This window comes from Jaminaea rosea (genome assembly GCF_003144245.1).
Source record: "Jaminaea rosea strain MCA 5214 unplaced genomic scaffold BDZ90scaffold_14, whole genome shotgun sequence".
Lineage (NCBI taxonomy): Eukaryota > Fungi > Basidiomycota > Exobasidiomycetes > Microstromatales > Jaminaea > Jaminaea rosea.
The window spans coordinates 373,903-397,060 of NW_020289988.1; the positions used below are offsets into that span (position 1 = coordinate 373,903).

General features: G+C 59.0%; 13 protein-coding genes across 13 annotated transcripts; 7 read left to right on the forward strand and 6 right to left on the reverse strand.

The window, feature by feature from the left end:
* The first annotated feature begins 111 nt into the window (after positions 1 to 111).
* On the forward strand, positions 112 to 1,324 carry BDZ90DRAFT_234054 (cytochrome c and c1 heme-lyase). Its single transcript, XM_025506878.1, has 2 exons — positions 112 to 815; positions 893 to 1,324. Exons 1-2 carry the CDS (start codon positions 133 to 135, stop codon positions 1,194 to 1,196), a joined length of 987 nt encoding a protein of 328 aa, XP_025360228.1. The 5' UTR covers positions 112 to 132; the 3' UTR covers positions 1,197 to 1,324.
* BDZ90DRAFT_223311 (putative tyrosine phosphatase family protein) lies at positions 1,297 to 1,834 on the reverse strand (the record flags this gene model as incomplete). The annotated part of the gene is made up of 2 exons (XM_025504571.1): positions 1,297 to 1,335; positions 1,409 to 1,834. The coding sequence occupies 2 exons, from the start codon at positions 1,832 to 1,834 to the stop codon at positions 1,297 to 1,299; spliced, it is 465 nt and encodes a 154-aa protein (XP_025360229.1).
* Positions 1,835 to 2,031: 197 nt separating this feature from the next.
* Positions 2,032 to 2,987, forward strand: BDZ90DRAFT_234058 (MSF1-domain-containing protein). Its single transcript, XM_025506879.1, has 3 exons — positions 2,032 to 2,103; positions 2,185 to 2,330; positions 2,406 to 2,987. Exons 1-3 carry the CDS (start codon positions 2,043 to 2,045, stop codon positions 2,769 to 2,771), a joined length of 573 nt encoding a protein of 190 aa, XP_025360230.1. The 5' UTR covers positions 2,032 to 2,042; the 3' UTR covers positions 2,772 to 2,987.
* BDZ90DRAFT_275837 (hypothetical protein) lies at positions 2,673 to 3,427 on the reverse strand. The gene is made up of 2 exons (XM_025508904.1): positions 3,245 to 3,427; positions 2,673 to 3,171 (listed from the first exon to the last, which is right to left on the reverse strand). Exons 1-2 carry the CDS (start codon positions 3,390 to 3,392, stop codon positions 2,936 to 2,938), a joined length of 384 nt encoding a protein of 127 aa, XP_025360231.1. The 5' UTR covers positions 3,393 to 3,427; the 3' UTR covers positions 2,673 to 2,935.
* Positions 3,428 to 3,583: 156 nt separating this feature from the next.
* Positions 3,584 to 4,615, forward strand: BDZ90DRAFT_234060 (dUTP diphosphatase). Its single transcript, XM_025506880.1, has 4 exons — positions 3,584 to 4,005; positions 4,098 to 4,199; positions 4,292 to 4,362; positions 4,455 to 4,615. The coding sequence occupies exons 1-4, from the start codon at positions 3,753 to 3,755 to the stop codon at positions 4,521 to 4,523; spliced, it is 495 nt and encodes a 164-aa protein (XP_025360232.1). The 5' UTR covers positions 3,584 to 3,752; the 3' UTR covers positions 4,524 to 4,615.
* Positions 4,616 to 4,969: 354 nt separating this feature from the next.
* On the forward strand, positions 4,970 to 5,437 carry BDZ90DRAFT_255397 (ribosomal protein S8; the record flags this gene model as incomplete). Its single annotated transcript, XM_025507850.1, has 1 exon — positions 4,970 to 5,437. The coding sequence occupies one exon, from the start codon at positions 4,970 to 4,972 to the stop codon at positions 5,435 to 5,437; it is 468 nt and encodes a 155-aa protein (XP_025360233.1).
* Positions 5,438 to 5,479: 42 nt separating this feature from the next.
* On the reverse strand, positions 5,480 to 6,599 carry BDZ90DRAFT_234061 (putative 2-deoxy-D-gluconate 3-dehydrogenase). The gene has a single exon (XM_025506881.1). The coding sequence runs from the start codon at positions 6,482 to 6,484 to the stop codon at positions 5,615 to 5,617; it is 870 nt and encodes a 289-aa protein (XP_025360234.1). The 5' UTR covers positions 6,485 to 6,599; the 3' UTR covers positions 5,480 to 5,614.
* A 133-nt stretch (positions 6,600 to 6,732) lies between these two features.
* On the forward strand, positions 6,733 to 9,742 carry BDZ90DRAFT_243174 (hypothetical protein; the record flags this gene model as incomplete). The annotated part of the gene is made up of 5 exons (XM_025507423.1): positions 6,733 to 6,848; positions 6,924 to 7,027; positions 7,105 to 7,984; positions 8,057 to 9,324; positions 9,396 to 9,742. The coding sequence occupies 5 exons, from the start codon at positions 6,733 to 6,735 to the stop codon at positions 9,458 to 9,460; spliced, it is 2,433 nt and encodes an 810-aa protein (XP_025360235.1). The 3' UTR covers positions 9,461 to 9,742.
* BDZ90DRAFT_281443 (hypothetical protein) lies at positions 9,453 to 12,250 on the reverse strand. The gene is made up of 2 exons (XM_025509360.1): positions 11,170 to 12,250; positions 9,453 to 11,084 (listed from the first exon to the last, which is right to left on the reverse strand). The coding sequence occupies exons 1-2, from the start codon at positions 12,096 to 12,098 to the stop codon at positions 9,713 to 9,715; spliced, it is 2,301 nt and encodes a 766-aa protein (XP_025360236.1). The 5' UTR covers positions 12,099 to 12,250; the 3' UTR covers positions 9,453 to 9,712.
* A 185-nt stretch (positions 12,251 to 12,435) lies between these two features.
* On the forward strand, positions 12,436 to 13,740 carry BDZ90DRAFT_234063 (modification methylase HemK). Its single transcript, XM_025506882.1, has 3 exons — positions 12,436 to 12,831; positions 12,905 to 13,073; positions 13,139 to 13,740. Exons 1-3 carry the CDS (start codon positions 12,531 to 12,533, stop codon positions 13,713 to 13,715), a joined length of 1,047 nt encoding a protein of 348 aa, XP_025360237.1. The 5' UTR covers positions 12,436 to 12,530; the 3' UTR covers positions 13,716 to 13,740.
* BDZ90DRAFT_234066 (lysyl-tRNA synthetase) lies at positions 13,716 to 15,886 on the reverse strand. Its single transcript, XM_025506883.1, has 3 exons — positions 15,641 to 15,886; positions 14,896 to 15,557; positions 13,716 to 14,818 (listed from the first exon to the last, which is right to left on the reverse strand). Exons 1-3 carry the CDS (start codon positions 15,715 to 15,717, stop codon positions 13,776 to 13,778), a joined length of 1,782 nt encoding a protein of 593 aa, XP_025360238.1. The 5' UTR covers positions 15,718 to 15,886; the 3' UTR covers positions 13,716 to 13,775.
* Positions 15,887 to 16,474: 588 nt separating this feature from the next.
* BDZ90DRAFT_255409 (hypothetical protein) lies at positions 16,475 to 20,720 on the forward strand (the record flags this gene model as incomplete). The annotated part of the gene is made up of 1 exon (XM_025507851.1): positions 16,475 to 20,720. The coding sequence occupies exon 1, from the start codon at positions 16,743 to 16,745 to the stop codon at positions 20,718 to 20,720; it is 3,978 nt and encodes a 1,325-aa protein (XP_025360239.1). The 5' UTR covers positions 16,475 to 16,742.
* Positions 20,721 to 21,220: 500 nt separating this feature from the next.
* Positions 21,221 to 22,327, reverse strand: BDZ90DRAFT_247029 (hypothetical protein; the record flags this gene model as incomplete). The annotated part of the gene is made up of 1 exon (XM_025507586.1): positions 21,221 to 22,327. The coding sequence occupies one exon, from the start codon at positions 22,325 to 22,327 to the stop codon at positions 21,221 to 21,223; it is 1,107 nt and encodes a 368-aa protein (XP_025360240.1).
* Positions 22,328 to 23,158: the final 831 nt, after the last annotated feature.

Sequence of the window (23,158 nt, forward strand, 5' to 3'; positions counted from 1 at the left end):
ATCCCGAGACGGACGGGAGTAGAGAATCTTGCTTAGTCATCGTCCGTCGGAGGGAGGCGGATACGGAAGCAGCCGTCCTCGAGACCAAAAAGTTAGCCTTTGTTGCCTCATTACCAATTCGCCGCCTCAACGATGTGGCCCTTCTCGTCATCATCATCATCGCAGAGCAGCGATCCGTCAGCAGCGCCTCCGTCGGCATGTCCAGTGGACGATGCTACGAGGGAAAAGTGGTTGAGGGAGAATGGCAGAACAGGAGGAGGAGGAGGCGCAGCGGCGGGACCTTCATCGCAGTCTTCTGGCTCGGGCTCTTCTTCATCGAGCAAGCTCTCATCAGATCGGGTCATTTCATCAATTCCTCGATGGCTCGCGTCAGCGCCCGAGTCGTCGCCGCCTTCTAGCAGCTCCTCAGGGTCGAAGGATGCCGCCACACCTCCGGCAAGCTGTCCCTCTCACCTCTCCAAGCCTGGCGCTAGCAGCAGCAGCAGCAGCAGCAGCGACGTAACCTCCCCTCCTCCTCCCCCCGCCCAAAGCAATTGGGTGTACCCTTCCCCCTCGCAATTCCACGCTGCTCTAATCCGCAAAGGTCGGGCCTCTTCAGCAGAAGCCGCTAGCATGGACATAGTGGTACCGATACACAACGCAGTCAATGAGCGCTGTTGGGAGGAAATCCTGGCGTGGGAGAGGGATGCCGCTGGGGGAGAGGCGGGAGCGCCAAGAGGTAGCAGTTGGCAGGTGTGCGGCGGACCGAAGCTTGTTAGCTTTCAGGGGAGGCCGAAAGACGTTACATGGAAGGCTTGGGGCAGGGGATTGCTCGGGTGAGTTGGCGCGATCAGCGTGCCAAGGCGTTACTCGACCTTGCATTGGCTGACCAATCTTCTGCTCGCTCGCACAGCTATCAACCTCCCTTCGATCGCCACGACTGGATAGTCGATCGATGTGGGCACCGCATGCGCTACATCATCGACTTCTATGCTGGGCGAGGCGGTGCGCCTGGTGGGAACCCTTTTGCGCCTGCTCAGCCTGGCGAGGGAAGTGGCAGTGGGCAAGGTGGGGGACCGCTGAGCTTCTACCTCGATGTGAGGCCTGCGCCTGATACAGTTGAGGGGCTGATGATGAGGGCGAGGCGAGCTGTCGGGCTGGGCAAGGGGCCGGAAGCTGCCACTGCCACTGCTGCGAGTAAGCCTGCTGGCTCATGACAGGACCCACCGGCATGACAATGAAGAGGTGAGATTGTCTATTGATACAGATGTGTGAGGGGCAGAGCATGTAGAAGGTTCTTGCGAAGAGGCGCGGTGGCTACTCGAAGACCAAATCGATATCGAAGAGTTCGATGAACTACGTTGCGAGCAGAATCGGGATCAAAGTCAGCTCAACTTCACATCGCTGCCCAAATCCATTCACAACTCACCTGCTCATTCATCAGCCGAATCTTACTGCCCGCATATCGCCTGTACTCTTCCAGAATGCTACTCAACGCCCAGCCTTGCAACTTTCTGAAAGTCCCAATGACAGTCCCCGTCCTATGTCTCCCCTGGTTGCACATGACGATAGCCGGATAGGTGCTGGGCTGCACGAGCAGATTGAGCGCTTGGAGGACCACCTCTTCTGTGATCGGCTCCCAGGTGGAGGTATTGTGCAAGTGACCCAGATGGTAGAGGGCGACGGAGTGTTGTCGACACCAGGTGAGGAGGTGAGGGGCGGGTTCCTCTGGTGCGAGGTAGATGAGGGAACGCAGCTTGAGTTGGGTGAGGAAGGACAGGTTGATACTGTCCGGCGCACCAGAGCGGTAGAGGTCTTCCTCGACCATGCCGAAGTTGTTGGGTGGGACGAGCATGGCGGGTGAGAGTTGATGAGGAGAAGGGACTAGTGGAGAGGAGGGATGAGAGGAGGAACAGCTAGGACGGATGAACTGACGGGAGCGGACTGGCGGCAAGGCGAGGCGAGAGGCGCAAGGCAAGACGCAGCGAGACCAACTCTTCACGAGAGCGCAGCACGCACGCACCACCTCTTGACCCCACTTCTCATTGAGCACCTTCTTCATTATGCCACGAACATTCATTGCCGAGCTCTTCTTCCCTTACGACTGGACGCGGACGGCGCTAGGTAAGACCCAGTGGAGCGAACTATCTCTCTCTATGGGAGGGGATCCGTGAGCTCACCTTCCTTCGTCCTTCACGCGGCCAGGCGTGCTGCACAAGTACCCTAATCCGTACGCAACCCACGTCGTCTCGATGGACACCATTTCACAAGATTACGATGAGCCGTCAGGTCGAGTGAGATTAGAGCGCGTGCTGGGAGTACGCCAGGGGGCGCCGAGATGGGTAGTCAAGGTGAGCCAGCCAGCGAGCCATCGCATATATGCAGCTTGACCCATCCTGAAATCTCACACGCCTATACGGACGCAGCTCCTCAACCTCTCGGAAGACACATACGTCCGAGAGATCATGATCGTCGACCGTTCAGCCCAATCAATTGAGATGACATCGACCAACTTGACGCTGAGCGAGTACCTCCTAGTCAAGGAGTACATCACCTACAAGCCCTCCGCTGCCTCCTCTACGCCCAACTCGACGACATTCAGACAAGTCGCGAGTATAGAGAGCAGCCGTGAAGCTTTTGGAACGGGCATACTGGCAAAGGCTGGGAGGAAGCTGGAGGACTCGAGCTACGATAGGTTCGGGAGTAATGCGCATAAGGGCAGGGATGGGTTGATGGCTGTATTGAAAGGGATGTGGGGAGAGCCAGCGGCGACTGCAGGTGCAGTGGCGTAGCTTGAAAGGCAAACGTGATGATGTCTGTATATTTGTTGGTGGTGATAGGTCCCCGCCTGCGATGGCGATGAATGATACCAGGTTCAACCCTTGCCCGAGCATGCCTGTCGTTCGCCCTCTGCTCCCCGTCTCCACCTCCCTTCTATCTCGCTCTCACGTCCCGTCTACGCAGCCAAATGCTCCCTCAAGCTCTTGCTCCACTCATCCTCGGCATCATCGTCATCCCAATTGTCCTCCCACAGATGGTCAGAGGCAGCGTTCGTCCCACCCCCACCAGCTCCTCCGCCTTGCCCCGTCGTGCCGGCCATAGTGATCGAGGGAGCGCCTGACGTGCTATTGGCATTAGTACCTGAAGCAGCAGCAGCTGCCTTGGCTCCCACCGTCTCGGAGTCGTCCCAGTCTACGCACGAAGGAAAGGGGAGGAGGTCAGCGTGATCACAGAGGACGCGGCGCCGGGGAAAGCGCCATCTCACCTTGCACCTCGAACTCCTCGAACTCGTCATCTTCGTCGAGCGGACCAAGCTGAGGGAGATCTTGTGCCGTAGGCTGCTGAGCCGTTGTGGCAGCTGTGCTGCTTCCGGCGGCGGGCTGCTGCTGTTGCTGCTTTGCTGAGTCTGCCATTGATGCTGTTCGTGGTGGTGGTGATAATTGGTGAGGGTCGTGGAGCGTCAGGACGGCCGGACGGCCACGCATCCTCGAGCTCTCCGTCCGTCTGATCTGGAGGCGTGTCGAGTGGAGTCGGCTCCGGTCCCGATGAACGCCTGGGCGAGTGAGGGCCGATTTACGCGGTTCACGACGCGAAGGACGGGAGAGAGCAACACTTCGATAGAGCAGAGGGAGAAGAGGCTGAAGGAGCGTTGCACTTTCTTCTTCACACAATCTCTTCGGATGACCCAAGACGCAAGCAGTGTCCCTCTTCCCGAGCCAGCAACAAAGAAGCTTCGCACCAACTCTCCTCCTCCGTCCACAGCACCAGCAAGCATGGCCGACTCCACCACCGCCTCCTCTTCCACCCCCGTCTACTCTCCGACTGCCTTCCTCGTACAATGCGATCCGGAGCACCCCAACGCTAAGCTACCAACCCGTGGCTCTGCTCTTGCAGCGGGATACGACCTCTATGCCAGTGAGACTGTTACCCTGCCCAAGGAAGGGGGCAGGAAAGTCGTCCAGACGGGGATCAGGATGAAACTGCCCGAGGGGTGCTATGGTAGGGTGGCACCTAGGAGTGGACTTGGTGGGTAGTAGTGTGTGATGTGGAGCACTGAGCTTTCCTGATGACTGACGCTCTATGCTGTCTTGTGTCCTGCCCCACTGCGCCACCCCCAGCTGTCAAGCACGGCATCGATGTTGGAGCTGGTGTGATTGACGCCGATTACAGAGGTTTGCTGGGCATCTTGCTCTTCAATTTTGGACAGGAGGACTTTACTAGTGAGAATCAGCAGGCTAGCAGTCAGCCTTACTCGCATTGAATCCTGCACGATCACGCTGCTCACGTCTCTCTCCCCGCCTGCCACGCGCAGTCAACACTGGAGACCGTATTGCTCAGCTGGTCATCGAGCGTATTCACACGCCAGAGGTGACGGCCGTTGACGTAAGTACGCCTTTCCAAGCGTTCCCCAGCTCTCTTTTCCCTCATCGCTCACCACGCTGTCCGCCCTTCGTCATCCCGCTCCCAACCACTAGTCACTCGATGTCACTGTCCGCGGAGAGGGCGGCTTCGGCAGCAGTGGTGGCTTCGGTCCCAAGGCATAGTGGTCGATTGGCCAGTATGCTCTTTTCAACATCATTGCTATCATCATCATCGCCGTCTCGCATCTGTGATTGCTCGAGAGCTTCGACTCGTATTCTCATCGATACCAGACGCGACCATGCCTCTGTCCTTCCGTTCCGATCTCGCCGTTCCTTCTCGACTCCCCGTCTGTCCGCCCGCTCGATACCGATTTTGACTTTCGTCGCTCACATTGCTACTAATCATCAACGACGACCACGACAGCATCCCTAAAGGCCCACTAGCTCACGGCGAAGCATAGCCTGTCACTGCTTTTCTCTTCGTCATCGCCGTCGCGCGCACATAGGCAGGCCCTCAGAAGTGTCATCAATTTCCAGCCTCGCAGCGCAGCGTCCAGCCCTTCCTCTCGCCTTTAGACGGCGGTCGCAGCCTTCTCACAACGGTCCACTGATCGAGCGACACCGCAAGCATGCCACTCCACGCCGACCTTCTCGTTCGGCTTCGCAACGCCAGCATGGCTAGAATGCGTAGCGTTCCCGTGCCCTACACGCAGGCGAACCTCTCGATCCTTTCCATCCTCCTGCAGCAAGGCTTCATCCACTCGATGACAAAAGGCACCGTGAATCACATTTCCGACCCAGCAGCATTCAAAGCTGCCACTCTGCCCGCACAACGGCTTTGGGTCAACTTGAAGTACTCGCGCAATGACACGCCCGTGCTTTCCACGCTCGATCTGGTGTCGAAGCCCAGCAAGCGCATCTGGATGGACAGGGAGGAGCTTGTTCGCTTTGTGAGCTTTAGGAGGAGTCAATTTGTGAGGCCGTTGGAGATGGGGGAGGTGGCGATCGTGGACTGTGGAAAGGAGGGGTGGTGGGAGGCTAGAGAGGCTGTCAAGAGAGGGATCAAGGGTGGGGAGGTGGTTGCTAGGGCTGCGTAGCTTGGAGAGGATGCACAAGGATTTCTCAGGCGAAGCTGGGACACACGCAAATCAATGTATATTAGCCACCACGTGATGGCGAGCTCGAGACGATAGGTCAAGCGTGTATGCGGCGAGCTTCACCTGCTCGTCGCTTCTCCCTCTCACTCTCCATCAGCCTGCAGCCCTCTCCACAGCTCACCTCCCCATCCAACCCCCATCCACAACCAAAATCTCTCCACTCACGTAGCGGCTCGCATCACTGGCCAAGAACACCACCGGCCCCGCAAAGTCCTTTGCCTCGCCCCATCGCCCCGCAGGTATACGCTCCGAAATCTGCCTCAGCCTCGTCGGGTCAGCGAGGAGTCGCTCATTCATGTCCGTCGCAATATACCCGGGAGCAATGGCGTTGACCTGGACATTGTGCTTCGCCCATTCGTTGCTGAGTGACTTGGCCAATTGGCCAATCGCTCCCTTGCTCGCCGCATAGGCGGGGACGGTCAGCCCGCCTTGGAAGGTGAGGAGGCTCCCAAAGAGGACTACCTTGCCACTTCGACGGGAAATCATGTGCTTTCCAGCTTCTTGTGCGAGGAGGAAGACCGATGTGAGGTTGACATCGAGCACCTCCTGCCAGTCTGAGGCGGGGAAGTCCGTCGCAGGGTGACGACGCTGGATTCCTCCACAGGCGATGAGGACATCGATTTGGCCTCCCATGGCAGGTGTGGTCAAAGCTCGAGAGAACAAAGTCTGCACGCTGCTCAAGTCGGACAGGTCGCAAGGGACTGCGCTATGTTGTTGGCTGGAGGCAAAGTTGGTCGGGAGAGGCGAGAGAGCCTGGTGGTCATTACCAGCTGTGGGGGCTTGGCCGTCTGAGCCTGGGGCAGCCCTAACGGCAAGGCAGACATTTGCCCCTGCTTGGGCAAGAGCGAGAGCACAAGCTGCGCCAATACCGCGTGTACCGCCTGTGAGGAGGACGTGCTTGCCCTTGAGGGAGAAGAGGTCCAGCGAGGGGATCGACGGCGTGTCGTCTGCGCATGGGTCTGAACGGGAGGCGTTGTTGGATGCCATTGTGAGGGGCGAGTGATGAGATAAGGAGCGTGGATGCTGGCTGAGCTTTTGTAGAAGCGGCCCGTAGCCTTTATGTGGGAGGCGGCTTGAGAGTGAGTGGGAGGATCGGAAGAAGTGTGGGCACGAGGACAAATCGAGCCAAAGCCTGCACGGGCCGCCGTCATTGGCCATGGGACGCCGAGGGCGGAGAAGGCGGGGCCCAATCGACTCCAGTGGTCCTTGCTTCCCTTGTTCCCACACGCCTCATCATGCCCTCGAGACAGCGCGCACGCATCAGCATCGACCGCGGCGGTACCTTCACCGACTGCTTTGCTTCGTTGCCTGGGCGAGACGATATTGTCATCAAGTTGCTCTCGGTCAACCCGTGAGTGCCGGCGGCCAGTAGCAGATCTCGTGGAGGAAATGGCTAACATTGACGATCTGGATCATGCTGCAACAGCGAGCATTACAAGGATGCACCCACAGAGGGGATCAGACGGATACTGGAGATCATAGAGGAGCGAGAGATTCCCAGGGAGGAGAAGCTCGAGACCAGCGGCATAGGTGAGCGGCCGAGTCATCTACTCTTCCCGTTCCCCACATCACTCCTACTCACCCCCACCCACGCCTGCTTCCTCCAGAACATATCCGACTCTCGACTACAGTGGCAACAAACGCACTTCTCGAGCGCAAAGGCGAGCCCCACGCACTCGTCACCACAAAGGGGTTCCGCGATTTGCTGCGGATTGGCAACCAGTCCCGACCAGCCATCTTCGACCTCGCCATCCGCAAGCCCGACGTGCTCTATTCGGACGTGGTGGAGGTAGACGAGCGCGTGACCTTGGTAGGCTTCACCTCTGATCCGAAGTTTGCAGAAAACAAGGTCGTATTCAATGAGGATGGCAGCATACAGAGCCAGTACAAGGGGGAGGATAGGCCACCTGCTACTTGGGGTGACGAACGCGACGAGCAGGGCAGCAGCAACGCCTCCTCCGACCCGTCAATCGTCCGCGGCGTCAGCGGAGAAGCCGTCGCCATCCTGAAGCGTCCTTCGCGCTCGCAAGTGCACGACGACCTCCAAAAGATCTACGACAGGGGTATCCGCGCCCTCGCGGTTGTCCTCATTCACTCGTTCACCTTCCCCGACCATGAGAAACTGATCCGCGACGTAGCTCGCGAGATCGGCTTCAAGCACATCTCCCTCTCCTCCGAGCTGATGCCAATGATCAAAGCTGTGCCCCGTGGTACAAGCACGACGGCCGATGCGTACCTCACGCCGGTGCTGCAGGCTTATGTCGAGTCATTCTTCCAAGGATTCGACAAATCGCTGAGGGATGGCAGTGCGGGAACTAAGGTGGAATTCATGGCTAGTGATGGAGGACTGAATAGCGTGGAAAGATTCAACGGGCTGAGGAGTATCATCAGTGGACCTGCTGGTGGTGTGGTCGGCATGGCATTAACGTCGTACGACGAGGAGGACGGGAGAGCCGTGCTTGGATTTGATATGGGTGGGACGAGCTCGTAAGTGACAAGGAGCAGCAATCGCGTCGACGCTCCTACTGACTGATAGACATCCCCCCTCGTCCACTGCAGCGACGTCTCTCGCTATGCGAACCAGTTCGAGCAAATCTACGAAACCACCATCAGCGGCGTGACAATTCAATCCCCGCAAATGGACGTCAACACCGTCGCCTCAGGCGGTTCCTCCCGACTATTCTTCCGAAACGGCCTCTTCGTCGTTGGCCCGGAATCCGCTTCTGCCGACCCCGGTCCAGCATGCTATCGCAAAGGAGGACCCGCAACAATTACCGACGCGAACGTGGTCACCGGCAGGCTGGCGGTGGAGATGTTTCCGAAGATATTCGGGCCAAAAGAGAATGAAGGGCTAGATGTCGAGGCGAGCAGAAAGGCCTTGGGCGATTTGAGGGATCAGATTGCCCACGAGACGGGGAAGGGCAAGATGAGCATCGATGAGGTTGCACTGGGCTTCTTGCGCGTCGCAAACGAGACGATGTGTCGTCCCATTCGAGCGCTCACCGAAGCGAGAGGGTACAGCGCCTCCAAGCACTTGCTCTGTTGCTTCGGCGGGGCTGGCGGACAGCACGGTTGCTCACTTGCGCGCTCACTGGGTATAAGGACTGTCCTGGTGCATAAGCACAGCAGTATCCTCAGCGCGTACGGGATGGCGCTCGCGGATCGAGTATTTGAGAGGCAGGAACCGTGCGCTGTCACGTGGGGTGGCGATGATGCCCAGGAGCGGGTCAAGGAAAGGATGAAGGTGTTGGAGGAGGAGGTGCGCAAGGAGCTAAACGCACAAGGCTTCGAAGGAGAGGAGCGTGATGGTGGACGAGTACGCGTGGAGAAGCTCCTCAACCTTCGTTACGCTGGCACCGACTCGGCGCTCATGACTCTCGTTCCCACCGACTCGAGCGGTAAGGAGGGATGGGAAGAGGTGGCGGAGCGCTTTGTCTCGACGTACCGTACGGAGTTTGGCTTCACGCTGGAGAAGGATATCCTCGTTGATGACGTGAGGGTGCGAGGGATTGGCAAGTCCTTCTCTGCTGCTGATGAAGGCGAGAAGAGGGAGAGCGTGCACAAGGAGCACCGTAGATTGATGGAGCGAGAAGGCGGATTCAAGGCAGCAAAGGTGCTGCAAAGCGGGAGTGAGGAGGAGCAGAAGAAGGCAGGCGTGGTTTGGAAGACTGTTTACTTCGGCAATGGAGAAGGCAGTGGTGACACCGGCGAGGGGGAAGGAGCGAATCGCACACGCACGCCCGTTGTACCGCTCAGCAAGCTCGAGGCAGGGGAGAAGGTCGAGGGTCCTGCAATTCTGGTCGATGGGACGCAGACCATTACGCTCGGTAAGTGCAAGCAAGATCCAGCCATATGCGAAAGAAATCTCGCGCTTACGAACGCTCGCCTTCGTCTACAGAACCACGCTGCGAAGCCCACATTACCTCGTCCTGCGTCGTCATTACAGTGCATTACGACAAGTAGGCCGGCGCTACTCCGCCTTTCATTCAATATCATCCAGCCATGCTCGGCAGAGTCGCGCAAATAGAGAAGATCGATGAGATTTGACTGAAGCCGTGACCGGATAGAGAGGGGAGACGCACCAATGATGACGTCGGGTAAGGTGATGAGGGGCTAGGTGGTGTTAGGTACAACAGAAAAGTGGAACGAACAGAGACGAGAGAGGCTTTCTCAAGCCCTTTTGACGGTGATGAAGAGGGGTTCGTCGCGTCCACTCTACGCCGGCGTTAGTGTGCAAGTGACGATCAAGGGCCAGCCGTCCCTCCACTCGCGGGTCCTGAGACTGACGACGAAGTTCTTCTCGCCTGGCTGCAATCCCGATGACGAAGACGAGGAGCCATTGCCATCCGCGGCCGCTGCTGCAGCAGCTGCTGCCTTGGACCCACGCCCCCGCCCACCGCCACCACCGCTCGACGATCCAGCCTGGTTCCCATCCTGCCCACCACCAACAGCAGCGGCGGCCGCGGCTGCTGCAGCGGCTGCTGCTGCTTCTGCTGCTGCCGCCGTAGCAGCCGCCGCTGCACTCGAAGCCGATCCAAAGCTTCTCCTCGCGTAGTTCAGCTGAAGCGGGATGGTCGCGCTGACTGTCTGTCCGAGCTGGAAGACTTGCGAGTTGGTGAGCAACTTGGCCAACTCGAGTACCCTGCGCCCCGCGCCCAACTGGATGACGTTTAATCTGCCCACGTCTGGGTTGCAGAGGGCTGTCTCGTCGTCGAGGTGGAGGAGCTCGCGAAGACTCGAGTTGGCCGCATAGATGTCCCCAGATCGACGGGCCACGAGCATGGGAACGGGCACGTGGTCGAGGAAGTTCTCGTGCTGCAGTGCTGCGAGAGTAGCCTGGAAGTCGGACTCGAGTGCCTCTACGTCTGATGCCGCACCGGCGAGGTGGTCGTGATGCGTCATAGGCGGGGTAGACTGGACGAGCTGCAGGAAATGACCCCTCGCTGAACCCGTGATCGGGTCAAGCTCTGTAGCCACATGCTCGGGGAGATGGTCGAATGCCCAGCGTGCCAAGCGCGCGTAGCTGCGAGTGTGGGAGAAACCGGCGGCATTGTACCCTTGGGCTGACGAGGAGGAAGAGGCGGAGGGCCCTTCGTCGTATTGGGTTATGTATACTGATGACTCGAGCGCCGGGTCAGCAAGGAGGGAGAGCGGGTCCCCGCCGAAGAGGTCGAGGAGGTCTGGCTCGCCATCGGTTAGGGCTTTGTGGAGTATTTCAATCCGGGAAGGGTCCAACGTGTCGAGAGAGGCACGCATGGGGGCGATGCCGTACTGCGTTTCATCGTGGTGGTGATGATGATGGTGGTGGTGGTGATCTGAGGCAGATGGGGCGCCGGGAGGAGTGCGGATCGCTTCGGCTGCCTTTGCAAGCTGCTCAATCTCCGAGGCATTGACGGCGTGCTGAGCTGCTGCATCGGCGTCGACCGAGGAAAGGCCAGCTGCAGTGTCGCTGGTGCTTGCGTTGGCATTGCTGTCATTCGTCGTGGTATTGCTGCTGGCGGTAGCGGCAGCATTGGCTTGCGACTTGCGGCTTCGTCGCTGGATAGGCTCGGCGTCGACGCAGAGCTCGGGGATACCGCGTTTGACGCTGCGCGAAAGAGGCGGGGGCGATCCTGCAGGTCAGCTCATTGGCTCTCAACTACCGCGCGGTCTTGTCGCCGCGCTCTGCTCACCATCTCGGGCACGGGCGCTTGGCCTCACAGGGCATATGAGAACGTTTGCAAGGTCTACACGCCTTTTGTACCTTCTTCCTCTTCTCAGGCGGATGAGCAGGATCATTCGCCTCGCTCGGGGGAGGCTCGTCCTGCAGGTACTTGAACGTTTTGCGCTTCTTTGGCACTCCCAAACCCTGCTGCGACATCATCGACGTGTCCGCATCGGACGCGCCTGGGGTTGGTGGAGCTACTTGTTGCGAATCACGCGTCGTCGACGTGGAAGCGGATGGCTGAGCTTCGTCGTGTTGCTGATGGTGTTGGTGTTCGTGCTGCTGGTGCTGTTGTGGGTCATCGTAGCTGAGCAGGGAGCCATTGTTGGCCTGGTCATGCAAGTGACTTTCGTCTGCCATCTGTTCAGCCATGTGTTGGTGCTCTTGATGCTCATCGACTTGCTGCTGCTGCTGCTGCTCGTGTTGTTGTTGTTGCTGCTCGTCGACTGCCTCGTCGCCGGACGAGCGGATGGCAGAGATTGGTCTGGCGTTGCCTTGCGGCTGTTGACCAGGGAAGACGGCGAGCTGAGGCGAGTACTGCTTGGTATTGCTGTACTGTCCTGCTCCTCCACCGTTGCCACTGCCGCCACGATTGTTGGACGAAGGCGATGCTGACGAAGACGAGGAAGCCGGCCTTTGGCCCTTGAATGGATCAGCGCGAGCTGCCTCGAGGGCCAAAGCGGCAGATGAGGCAGCCAGGGACTCGCTGAGCTCAGCCGACCCTCCAGTAGCATTGCGTGCCTCGTAGTAGAAGTCGAGGACATCGGATGCATCTGGAGGGAAGTCGGATGCTGCAGGTGGACCAGCGGAAGACGCGTCGTGGACACCAGATGCGCCGCCATTGGACTGAGAATGATGGCGATGCTGCCCTTGCTGGTGCTGCTGATGACAACTCATCGCGTCGTCGTGGCGGAGAATGCCTGCTGAGCGGCGACACTACTGACTAGCTCTACTCTCGTCTGGGGACTATGAATGCTCGCTCTCCCTCTCGCGTGTGTCGTGCACGTCGAGTCGTGAGGATCGAGTGGATCGTTGGAGTGGAAGTGGGGAAGGCAAAGGAACGGAACGAACCAAGAGACCTGGCGATGGCGCCGCTCCGAAAAGACGAACCAGGCCGCCAAACGAGGCCGTCTCAGAGTTTGGCCCCGAGCGAGCCAGACGCACAGCCAGCCAGAGCGAGACGAGAGCGTGGCTGGTGGCTGACAATCACCGCGCGGCAAGCAGCCCGCGAAGAGCCGCCTAGCAACTCCAAGCTTCAAATTCGTCACGGTAGCAAGAGCAAGCAGAGGGGTCAAGCAAAGCGCAAAGTGAACTCCGGCATGAGCATCAATGTCGACAGGACTTCTTCGGAGTCTAGCGCGCAGGCTTCAACGCTATCATAGCCCTTCTCTCCAGCCGCACAGCTTGGCGAGACAGGCGGCCAGAGCTGAAATCGATGAGGGACTGCAATTGGCTCGATCAGAGCTGGGGTGGCTGCAGGACGGCGCCCGTCAGACCGTCGAGGAAGGCGATGTCTCGTCATCTGCCTCAAAACTGTCGCAACATGAACGTAAACGCAGTATCTCACGCCGCCTTGTCGAGCTGGTGCGCCGAAGAGTCAATGATCATGAACCCGTGGCGTACCTACTAGGTGAGCTATCCATCGCCTCTGCGTCTCCTCAGCAGCATTCTAGTTGACCCGCAATCGTCCTCACCCATGCAAGGCTGCCAGCCCTTTGGCCCGCTGGACTTAGCTACCAGGCCACCAACGCTCATTCCACGACCAGAGACCGAAGAGTGGGCGCTTCGCCTTGCCTCGATGGTCACCAAGATGCTTCAAAGGCACGAAGATGGTGGGCCGCTTCGCTTGCTCGACCTCTGTTCTGGCTCAGGGTGAGTCATTCGGTTGTACGACGATATCAATCGCTCGTACTGACGCCAGCCCGACGCACGCTCAGCTGCATTGGGCTCCTCCTAGCTCACCAGGCGCGACGCTGCCACACTGCCTTGCAGGTCACCTGCGCAGACGTCTCTCCTCAAGCACTCAATCTCATGCGGGAAAATGTCCGTCGCAACGGTCTGAGCGACGCAAGTATCGCTATGATGCAGGCCGACGTCTTCACCTCGGCGGACATGCAGCACCTTGTCGAAGACGGTGGGCCCTTCGACGTCATCGTCTGCAATCCACCTTACATCACAGTCAAGGAGTACGATGAGGAGCTCGACGAGAGCGTGAGGGCGTGGGAGGATCGACGAGCATTAGTAGGCAATGCGACGAACGGCATAGATGATGGGCTAGTCTTCTACCGACGATTGGCAGAGCTACTGCCCTTCCTGACGGGCAGAGCCAGCATTGGCTCTCCTTCTCCACGACTGCCACTAATCGTCGTCGAAGTTGGCAAGGGTCAAGCGCCAGCCGTGCGCGACATCTTTGCCAGCTCGCCCCTTGTCGCGAGGTGCGAGACGTGGACAGATGCTTGGGACGTAGAGCGGGTCGTTCTAGCCTATCCACATGTGATACCACCAAGCAAGTGATAATGCAACGAATCATCGATTGATACCAAAGCACGTCTACATCGCTCCCCCTTGCCGCACCTACGCCTTGACCGACGACGCCCCCTGCTCCTTGCTCGCAGGCACAGCTACGCTCCCTGCCCCCTCGTTGGGCAGAGGCTTCATAGCAGGGAAGAGGAGGCACTCCTTAATACTCGCGTTGTCCGTCAAGAACATGCATAGCCTATCGATGCCCAATCCCCACCCACCAGTGGGGGGCAGACCGTGCTCCAGCGCATCCACGAAGACGTGGTCAATGCCCTGCGCCTCATCGTCACCCGCGTCCTTCTGGCGAGTCTGTTCCTCGAAGCGCTCCCTCTGGTCAAAGGGGTCGTTGAGCTCCGTATATGCGTTACAGATCTCCTTGGTCGCCACAAAGACCTCGAAGCGCTCGCAGAGACCAGTGATGTCGCGATGACGCTTAGCGAGGGGGGACATGACCTGCGGGTGTCCAACGATGAAGGATGGGTTGACGCACTGCACCTCGATGAAGTCACCGACCAGCTTGTCGATCAAGCGCGCAGAGGTGCGAGGCTCGCTGCAGTCCACGTCGTGCTTTGCGGCCAGGTCCGAGAGGAACTTGCGGGCCTCCTCGGTGTGCAACTTGTCCGCTGCGGGGAAGGTGACGTTGAGCTTCGACTCCAGCTCCTTGATCATGTCGAAGCGCTTCCAGGGCGTGGAGAAGTCGATCTCAAATTCGCGACCGTTTGGGTCGTCCTTGCCGTCAGGGTGGTACTTGATCTTGTACCCGCCTGTGACCGCCTTGACGAGGCCAGAGATCATCGACTCGGTGATGTCCATGAGGTCGTGCATGTCTGCATAGGCCATGTAGAATTCGCAGATTGAGAACTCAGGGTTGTGCGTCTGGTCGATGGACTCGTTGCGGAAGACTCGTCCAATCTCGTAGACGCGGTCCAGGCCACCGACGACGCACTCCTTGAGGTAGAGCTCGGGGGCAACACGCATGAAGAGGTCGAGCTTCAGGTCGTTGTGATGGGTGATGAAGGGCTTGGCTGTGGCTCCGCCGGCGATCATGTTCATCATGGGGGTCTCGACCTCAAGGAAGCCCATGTTGTCGAGGAAGCCTGTGCGCGGGGGATGGGGAATGAAGGGGTCAGCTCGAAGGGAGCGGAGCGTCATAGCTGCCGAGAAAACTACTCACGCCTTACGTAGTTGATGATCTTAGCCCTCTTGACAAAGATGTCCCTCACGTTGTTGTTCATAATCAAGTCCAAGTAGCGCTTACGGTATCGCGCCTCGGTGTCGGTGAATCCGCCCTGCGTAGCTTTGGGCAGCATGTGCAAGTTAGGCGAGAGCAGTTGGATCGACTGCGGGAAGATGGACAGCTCGCCCGACTTGGTCTTTCCCGGCGTTCCCTTGACACCGACGATATCACCACGGCGCAGCAAGTCATGCACAGCCGCAAAGTCCCCCTCCTTGTGGTCCTGCGCAGACGCCGTAATCTGGATCGTGACGCCCTCGGCATGCAAGTCGTAGAAGCGCAGCTTGGAACCGGCTGAGCGCATGTTGTGGATCCTACCAGCGAGGGAAACGCTCTCGCCTTCGAGCTGAGCGCCGGCTTCGACTCGCGACTCGTACTTCTCGATGAAGTCGGTCAGGGAGGTCGAGACGTGGAACTTGTGCGGATACGGGTCGGGGTTGCGAGTTTCACGCAGCTGCTGAATGGTGCGCACTCGACGCTCGTAGTACTGAGAGGGGGAAAGGTCCTCCTCGTTTTCCTTCTTGGTCTGCGGAGGGGCAGCGGCTGCCTTTGCTGCCTTTTGGGCCTCCTTTTCGCGCTGCTTCTGGCGACGCTTGAGCTCGCTGGGATAGAAGACGGAGAGAGGGCAAGGTGTGGGTAAGTCGGGGAGATGGAGTGGCATTTATTCTCGCTGTGGCCGGCTCACCTCTTGCTAACCATCTCTCCCGTCAGCTCATCCTTGAGGAGGTTAGCTCCCTCGGCCGGGTTGGCAGGAGCGGACATTGTCGATTTCAATCGCTGTGCGGGAAAGTGAAGTGGTAGGGGTCTGGATGCGGAGAGTAAAGGAGTAGCTCGAAGGGTGATTGGTGTGCTGATGAACCTCCTTAGCATCCAAATGATGGGTGAGAGAGATTGAAGGGAGCCTTGCACTTGATGCGAGCGAGAAGAATCGTCGAAGTCAGACAGGCGTCTGTCCACTCCCGTCCGCCGGCCAGTCCAACGCCCAGCTCGGCGCGCAGTCGCTCCTCAAGAGAAAGGGTTGGAGGGCTCTGAGGGTAGCACGGAGAAGCGCACGCAATATTTTATTGATCATGATGAGACGGAGAGGAGACGAAGATAGAGTAGCTCCCCCCAAACACTGAGACAGTCGGGTACGATCTCATAGCCATTGCGCAGCTTGAGATTGAGCTCAACCCTCCCTGAATCACGGCGCCAATCAGCTCTTACGACAGGCTGTATGCCATGCCACGGTATCGTCACTTCCACCCCATTGGAGACGCCTCAAGAGTGACTGGCTGTAATGACGACGAGCGAGCACAGCTTCGTCTCACCCCTCCTTCACCTGACGTCTCGAACTCATGCTCAGCTTGGCTCTGGGATGTCTCGTTGTGTTCAGACGTCAGTCCAGGCCAGGCCAGAATCGCTGGGCGGGAGCAGATGTCGCGGATGCTCAGTCGCCGAGGGGGCGGGAGCAGCGCTGGACTGAGCCGCGCTTTTGGCCAAGTTAGACTGCGCTCCACCGTCCTCCCGTCCGCTTCATGCATTAACCATCATCCTGACCAACCATTACTCGCCGCCACCAACACTCAACCACAACGCTTACGCCCTCCAAACAACTTACCCTCAAGCTCGTCCACAATGGTGGCCGCCTAATCATGACGAGGGCATCTGCCTAGTCTTCATCAATTCCTTCCATAATTCGACTGCATCCCAGATGGAGCAGCCGTAAAGAGACCTTGCTCGCGAGCGCATAATCGCCCACCGAACTCGGGTCTCGAGTCCCTATCGACTATCTACAGTCGCACGCAATGCCACCAGAGGTCGCCGCGTCGGGCGTCACACAGCTCGAGTGGCCCGAAGCCAGGCCTAGCAGCTCATCGCATCAAGGCGAAGGGCGAGGCAATGCCAAGAAGGGACAGCATCAGCAGCGCAGTCGTGGTGGTCCACGCGAAGAAGGCAACACTTCGCGGACTCGACGACATCCACCGCGTAATGCGCATGGAGAAGAAGCGTCTCTTGTCAGCTCCGATGGACCAGGCAGGCGTAGGCGAGATGCTGGAGATCCAAGTAGCTCCGCCACTGCCGCACAGCCAAGCCCTTTTGCTAATGGCACTGTCAGCCTCATGAAGAGGGAGAAGCCAGTCGATCCAGCTGAGACATTGTCGACCTCTCTCAATGCTACTGCATCTGTGACACCAGCCCAGCCTCGTCGGTCCAACGAAGACTCTCGCGGTCCCTCAACATCTGCTTCCGGAGGCCTGCTGCAGATACCTGCTGATGCTCGCGCCCAAGCGCAGCAACAGCCGCAGCAGCCGCGTAACCACCCACATTCTCATCAGCATCACCACCATCAGCATCCTCAAAGACGCCCGCAAGATCGAGGCGGCCGTGCACCCCGAGGCCCTTCACATCGCGGAGGCAGCGACGCGCCAGAGCGCGCTTCGGCCTCCGGCCATCCTCAACTCTTCGACCCTAAACGTCACGATGCCCTCAGCTTCGCCAAGGGTCTTTCCACCACGAGCCAGTCAGATGCTCGCTCCTCGACAGCAGGCAGCACTGCTCCCACATCAGCCCCCTCCATCGCGTCGAGCGAAGGCAGGGAGAGGGGGAAGCGACGCCAAGGCGGTAGCGAGCGATCAGGACCGGCAGCCGGCACGTCAACAAAGAGCTCGACGTCACGCAGCGGTGGAGGGAGAGATCCAGCCAATTACTTAGTCAACGAGCTAAAACGCATCTATCGAGAAATCTGCGCCCTCGAGACCAAGCTGCAAGATGACCACCGTAAGCAGCGTGCGAGCGCAGCAGAACAAAGTGCAACTCGCCATCAGATCGCTGCAGTCGATCATGCTTTCTGGCTCGACCTCATTGAACAACACAAGCGCCTCATCGACCTCCACTACGCCTTCCTCGACTCGGCTCTCCAACCGGGCTTGCCACCCTCTCTGCGTTCTCTCCCTCTAGACTACGAGATACCCGTGCGCGTCTGGCAGACGGGATGTCATCTACTCATCGAGTCGATGCGGCAAAGCCTGCCTTACCCCTCCGGCGCCTCCGAAGGCCAGAACGTCACCGATGGAGATCGACAGACACAGGCTGCGCTGCTCGATCATCTCAACGACTTCATCTACTCTTCATACCGCTTTTATACCAATCTTCTCGAGGCGGAACATCTCACCACGTTCAGAAAGGCTTGGCTGGAGAGTCTCGGCGATCTGGCACGTTACCGGATGCTGATGGCACGGCTGGCCAGCTTGGCCGGGGAGGACGAAGGAGAATCTTCGACGGGGAATATACGCAATAAGGCCAGTAGAGAGGAGAGAAGAGGGGGAACGACGAGAAGCAAGCCTGCGCCCGAGACGTTCGCGCGCATCGACGATGATGACCACGCTCATGGCCACGACTCTCATGACGCCAAGCGCGCCGGCCCCGCAGCGGTTGAGGAGGCCTCCATTGGCAGCGCTGCACTAGGTGACTGGGACCTCGAAGAAAAGGAAACATGGCGCACAACCGCCAAGGGTTGGTATGCTCAGGGTCTAGCCGAGATGCCGGGCACAGGACGACTGCACCACCATCTCGCTGTGCTCAGCCGCAGCGACGAGCTCAAGGCCCTTCATCACTTCTGCAAGAGTCTGACCGCCGCTCAGCCCTACAGTGCTGCGCGCGAGTCTCTCCTCCCGCTCTTTGATGCCTCTCACCAGCGTAGGCGTGTCGAGCCTGAGGCAAGCCTCGTGGACCTCTTCGTGCACATGCACGGCATGATGCTCACAAAGGTGCAGCTGGACGACTTCGATGCCGTGCTTGAACGATATGAGGAGCAGCTCCTTACGAAGGTGGAAGCGTTGGGATGGCAGCTTGGAATCGGAGTCAGTCAGCTGATGATGATGGCCTCGGTGAATCTTGCGGCGCTGATGCAGTATGGCGCTGAGCGAGCCGTGCTTGCAGAGGTGCCGGACGCAAGCGCAAAGAAGCTCATCGCAGGTTCAGCAGCTGCAGCCAGCAGTAGCCCAAGAGCTCAATCCATCTCGCCATTGCCGGGTCAGCCTGCCGCTGAGGACGACGAGTTGCCGATTGTGCTGCAGTGCGCTATTCGCCTGGCCTTCTGCACTTTCACCGCCCTCCTACCTAGCGACGAGCACTTCCAGTCACTCGACGCGGGCCTCAATCCTTACGTGACGATGCTCTGCACCCTTCTCTTCCGCCTGGCCAAGCTCCCCGGGCGCAACAGTAGCAGCAGCAGCGACCGCAGCGATGTCTCTCAAGCTCAGCCATCTCGCCGGCTCAGTGTGCTGGAACAGGCCGTTCCCTGGCGACGCCTCGCTTCTCTATCTCCACTGATCTGCACCGTGCCTCAACCCTCACCTGCCAAGCTCAACAGTGCTGCTCCTTTACCAGAGGACTGGTGCCTCCGCGGTCTAAGCTGGACGGGTCGCAAGATATTCGAGAAGGACTACTGGCGTGTCACGACACCCTCTCTCCCCGCGGGCAGCAGCATACCAGGCGTCGGCGCCTCCTCGCTTTCCTCTGTGCCTACGTACGAGTCAGAGGTCGACGTTTTGGACTCTGCAGCGCCGGAAGAGGCACAGTCTCATCTATTCGCTATCAGCTCCCCGGTTGAAGCCGACGCGGCGGATAAGGCCGCGGTGCTGAGGAGACTGAGAAAACACCGCATCGCGCTTGCACTTGGCGCTTTGGCTGATGTGGTGCCTGGCTTTACCCGCGAAGAGGCAGGAGAAGAGGTAGAGAAGAACCCAGACTCGGGTCGTAGGATCGTGATACGCTCGCCTCTCTCAGACAAGCTGGAGCGCTGGGCACTCGATGCGAAAGAGAAGGCCGAAGAGGTGGAGAAGCTGAACAAGGCTACTCGCGACTTTGGAGCCGCAGTGCTCGATGAGAGTGCGGATGAGATGGCCAGCGGCGAGGATGAGGAGCAAGACGTGGATGACGAGGACGACACAGAGGAGGTGCGAGCCCTCAAGGCTAAGAGAAGAGAGTTGCGCGATATGCTGCGTCAGGGCAACGCCTCGTCCGACGCCGCCCTTGCAACGGGCAAGGCGCGGGCTCAAACGAGGGACGAGCATCCCCCGCCCCTCCCAGGGTACACGACCCTCGTTCTCGACACCAATCTCTTCCTCACCTCCTCCAGCCCCTCCAGCCCTCCCACCTCCACCCCTCCACCATCTCTCGCGCAATCCCTCATCCTCAGTCACGCCTACACGATCATCATCCCCCTCGCAGTCCTCACCGAACTCGACGGACTTTCCCGCAATACCTCCGATGCTTCCTTGGCCAATCGTGCTCGTATGTCGGTCCAATTCCTGGAATCTGCAGTTCGCACACACAGTAAATGTCTCAAAGTTCAAACGAGCCGCGGAAACTATCTCTCAGATGTGCGGGTTCGCACAGAGGATCTCTCCACGGGTGCGGGGAGGGAGGGGAGACGGACGCTGGATGAAGTTATCCTCTCTGCTTTCACCTGGCAGCTGGAGCATTGGGTCGATCGTCTACCCTTACTCTGCCCTTCCTCTTCTTCTGCGGATCTCTCCTCGGGGGGTCTAGCGGACCTGGACACGCAAAGGGCGAAGGTGGTAGAGGGGAAGACGCCCAAGGTTGTGCTTTGTACGCTTGATCGGGGATTGAGGCTGAGAGGCAGGGCGGTTCTCAGCGGAAGTCACGACGGTGGAAGAGGGACGAGCACCGAGGGAGCGGTTGCGGGACGGGATGAGGTGGGGCGATTGATCGAGTTGGGTGGAGGTAGTGGTGATAGCGAGGAAGAGAGGAGGGAATGATGAGACGTGATGTAGCGCGATTGACGACTTATGAACGATTTGATGACGACAATGAGTGGCTGATGCTGTTCTGAAGATTTCTTGATCGCAGCCGAGAGCGGTACTGGATGGAGTGAGAATTCCTTCTACATTCATGCTCGACGCCGCCGCCTGGTACGCGCGTCGAGTAGAGACCGCAGCACCCTCTACGTTTCTCCCGCATCTTCCTCACGCTGCAACACGCTAGAATTGGGAAAGACCTAGCTATTGCCACAAAAACCCAAGACAGGATCTGTTACGGAACATGGAGGCTATGAGAGAGCAGAACGAAGTCATGCGTGTACGATGACGACGCCAATGATGATGAAGTGAAGGGGGGATCGCGAGTCACGGTCAATATCAAGTAATCGAGAAAAGAGTTTTCGATACGGTAAGGTTCTGTTGGATGGCCTGGCTGATTGTCTATCGAGCCGTGGGACCTTTTGGGTAGGCTTATCATCGCCCTCAGAGAAAGGGAAGCCTCACTGCTCCTCCTCCTCATCAGCCGCCTTGGCGCAGCTACATCTCCTCTTCTTGCCCCACTCCTCCTTCTCTTCAAGCAAGGCATCCCTCTCGCCTTCAGCACGCTGGAGTCGCCTCTTGTAAGCGGCGAGCTCCTGCTCGAGCTCTGCAATCTTGCCCTCTCGCTCAGCAGCCTCAGCCGCTTTGCGGTGCCTGCTCCTCCTAGCAGCCAGCGTGTTGCTGAGACGCTTGGCCTTGAGCGGGTCGGGTTCGGCGGCGATGGCTGCGAGCTCATCGGCGGTGGGACCGTTGTCTACTCCTGCACCTGAGGTTGAGGGCTCAAAGAAGTCCTTGCGCGAGGTGGCAGAGGGAGCGAGGTAGTTGCGCTCTTGCACGGGCGCGTCGATGGGGAGAAGGTCGTCTACGCCCATGCGCCTCTTGGTACCGCGGCGTGGGCAGGTAGGGCGAGGGTCGATCAGTGGAGTGGCGGGAGCCGTGCTGCGCACGTCGAGTTGCGGTGCCGTGGCGGAGTGGTGCAGGGTGGGCTTGGCCGGAGCGGATTGGGGAACGCTGTCGCTCATCTCGTGGTGCAACTCCTTGGGAGGCGAGGAGATGAGCGTTGGCGAAGCCGAGTTGACCGGCGCATTGCTCTGACGCGCAGCCGCGACCCCCTGAAGAGCACGGAGTAGCATAGTGGCCTGGTCCTCGTCTCCTTGCGCAGACGTAGCACTGAAGGCCATTTGAGCCCTGGGCGGGGGAGGCGACGAGGTAGCCAGCGTGGGGCCTGGTGCGCTGCGAGCCATGACCTCCGGGAAGAGGGGAAAGTCCTGTCCCATCGCAGCGGGTGCGTGGGGAGCTTGGTGATCACCGCGCACTGCGGGACTGAAGAGGGTCATGTCGCCGAAGAGGGGCATGTTTGCCAGGTCGGGCGCAGGGCGGTCCAGGTCGTCCGTGAGGAGCGGGGAGGGGCCGCACGACTCGACGTCGAAGGTGTTGTGGTCGGTCAGGGCCGGGCTGGGGTCCGTCCAGAGCGGTGACGAGAAGAGGTCGTCACCACCCGCGGCAGCCCCCGTCGCAGAGGACGAGCGGTGGTTGTCCCATCCAAGGAAGGAGGTGGTGTCGTCCATACTGTGCTGTGGACGGGTACTCTTGGCGGTAAAGTCGTCGAGGCCTGCGCCGAAGAGGGGCGAGGAGGGCGCGTCTAGCGCGTCGGTGGAAGTGAGGCACGACATGGAGTGCGTGTGACTTGGCTGGTACCTTGGGAGACGAGGCTGAGCAAAGGTGTGGTGCTGTGCTGGCGAAGAAGAGGAGGCGATACGGGTCGGCTGGACCGAGGAGAAGCTAGTGTGTCTCTGGGCGTGTGCTTGAGCTTCTTGACGGATACGGGCGTCGGTGAATGCTTTGATGAAGTCTCTCAATGGAGCTTGTATGTCTTGTTCGCTAACAGTCGGGCGGTGTTGAGGCGCAACAGTCGTTTGGTTGACGACGTTGTGTTGATTGTGGTTGTGTTTGGAGGAACTCGTACGGGAGTTGCTCGGCGCTTGGAGTGAGGGAAGCCATGGTGGCAGAGGAGTTGACCGGGGATGGGTCAAGGTGATGTCTGGGTGATGTTGGGAGTTTCTGCAGCGAGAACGAGGATGGGAGGGTGAGTATATGCTGGTTGTCATGGTCTGCATTGCGCCGCTGCGATTGCACTCACGTCTGAGAGATCAACCTGGAGGGCTGATGTGGTTCTGAGGGCAAGTTGGTCGAGTTTGTTGCGATCAATTTGTCAATGTCAGTCTCGTGTTGAGACGCAAAATTAGGCGACGAGTTGCTGGGCCATGATGGCGATGGATGTGTAGGATTGTTCAAGTAAGGATTGATTGCGAAGAGGCTAGTGTGGGCCTAATGGTGTGGTTCGCTGGTGCGCTGGGGGAAAGAGCTACTCGTCGCAATGAGGGCAGAGTTGCTCGTGT

What these genes read in the sequence shown, in the direction of transcription:
- BDZ90DRAFT_234061 (XM_025506881.1), bottom strand. Translation starts at nt 6,484, where the DNA reads ATGGCATCCAACAACGCCTCCCGTTCAGACCCATGCGCAGACGACACG.
- BDZ90DRAFT_234058 (XM_025506879.1), top strand. Translation starts at nt 2,043, where the DNA reads ATGCCACGAACATTCATTGCCGAGCTCTTCTTCCCTTACGACTGGACG. An exon ending in CTGGACGCGGACGGCGCTAG is followed by an intron (nt 2,104 to 2,184) that starts GTAAGACCCAGT and finishes TCACGCGGCCAG; the next exon opens with GCGTGCTGCACAAGTACCCT. An exon ending in CGCCGAGATGGGTAGTCAAG is followed by an intron (nt 2,331 to 2,405) that starts GTGAGCCAGCCA and finishes ATACGGACGCAG; the next exon opens with CTCCTCAACCTCTCGGAAGA.
- BDZ90DRAFT_234063 (XM_025506882.1), top strand. Translation starts at nt 12,531, where the DNA reads ATGTCGACAGGACTTCTTCGGAGTCTAGCGCGCAGGCTTCAACGCTAT. An exon ending in ACCCGTGGCGTACCTACTAG is followed by an intron (nt 12,832 to 12,904) that starts GTGAGCTATCCA and finishes CACCCATGCAAG; the next exon opens with GCTGCCAGCCCTTTGGCCCG. An exon ending in GACCTCTGTTCTGGCTCAGG is followed by an intron (nt 13,074 to 13,138) that starts GTGAGTCATTCG and finishes ACGCACGCTCAG; the next exon opens with CTGCATTGGGCTCCTCCTAG.
- BDZ90DRAFT_234060 (XM_025506880.1), top strand. Translation starts at nt 3,753, where the DNA reads ATGGCCGACTCCACCACCGCCTCCTCTTCCACCCCCGTCTACTCTCCG. An exon ending in GGCACCTAGGAGTGGACTTG is followed by an intron (nt 4,006 to 4,097) that starts GTGGGTAGTAGT and finishes CGCCACCCCCAG; the next exon opens with CTGTCAAGCACGGCATCGAT. An exon ending in TGGACAGGAGGACTTTACTA is followed by an intron (nt 4,200 to 4,291) that starts GTGAGAATCAGC and finishes TGCCACGCGCAG; the next exon opens with TCAACACTGGAGACCGTATT.
- BDZ90DRAFT_234054 (XM_025506878.1), top strand. Translation starts at nt 133, where the DNA reads ATGTGGCCCTTCTCGTCATCATCATCATCGCAGAGCAGCGATCCGTCA. An exon ending in TGGGGCAGGGGATTGCTCGG is followed by an intron (nt 816 to 892) that starts GTGAGTTGGCGC and finishes TCGCTCGCACAG; the next exon opens with CTATCAACCTCCCTTCGATC.
- BDZ90DRAFT_281443 (XM_025509360.1), bottom strand. Translation starts at nt 12,098, where the DNA reads ATGAGTTGTCATCAGCAGCACCAGCAAGGGCAGCATCGCCATCATTCT. An exon ending in AAGCGCCCGTGCCCGAGATG is followed by an intron (nt 11,085 to 11,169) that starts GTGAGCAGAGCG and finishes TCTTTCGCGCAG; the next exon opens with CGTCAAACGCGGTATCCCCG.
- BDZ90DRAFT_275837 (XM_025508904.1), bottom strand. Translation starts at nt 3,392, where the DNA reads ATGGCAGACTCAGCAAAGCAGCAACAGCAGCAGCCCGCCGCCGGAAGC. An exon ending in CGAGGAGTTCGAGGTGCAAG is followed by an intron (nt 3,172 to 3,244) that starts GTGAGATGGCGC and finishes CTTCGTGCGTAG; the next exon opens with ACTGGGACGACTCCGAGACG.
- BDZ90DRAFT_234066 (XM_025506883.1), bottom strand. Translation starts at nt 15,717, where the DNA reads ATGTCCGCTCCTGCCAACCCGGCCGAGGGAGCTAACCTCCTCAAGGAT. An exon ending in GGAGAGATGGTTAGCAAGAG is followed by an intron (nt 15,558 to 15,640) that starts GTGAGCCGGCCA and finishes CTTCTATCCCAG; the next exon opens with CGAGCTCAAGCGTCGCCAGA. An exon ending in GATCATCAACTACGTAAGGC is followed by an intron (nt 14,819 to 14,895) that starts GTGAGTAGTTTT and finishes CCCCGCGCACAG; the next exon opens with GCTTCCTCGACAACATGGGC.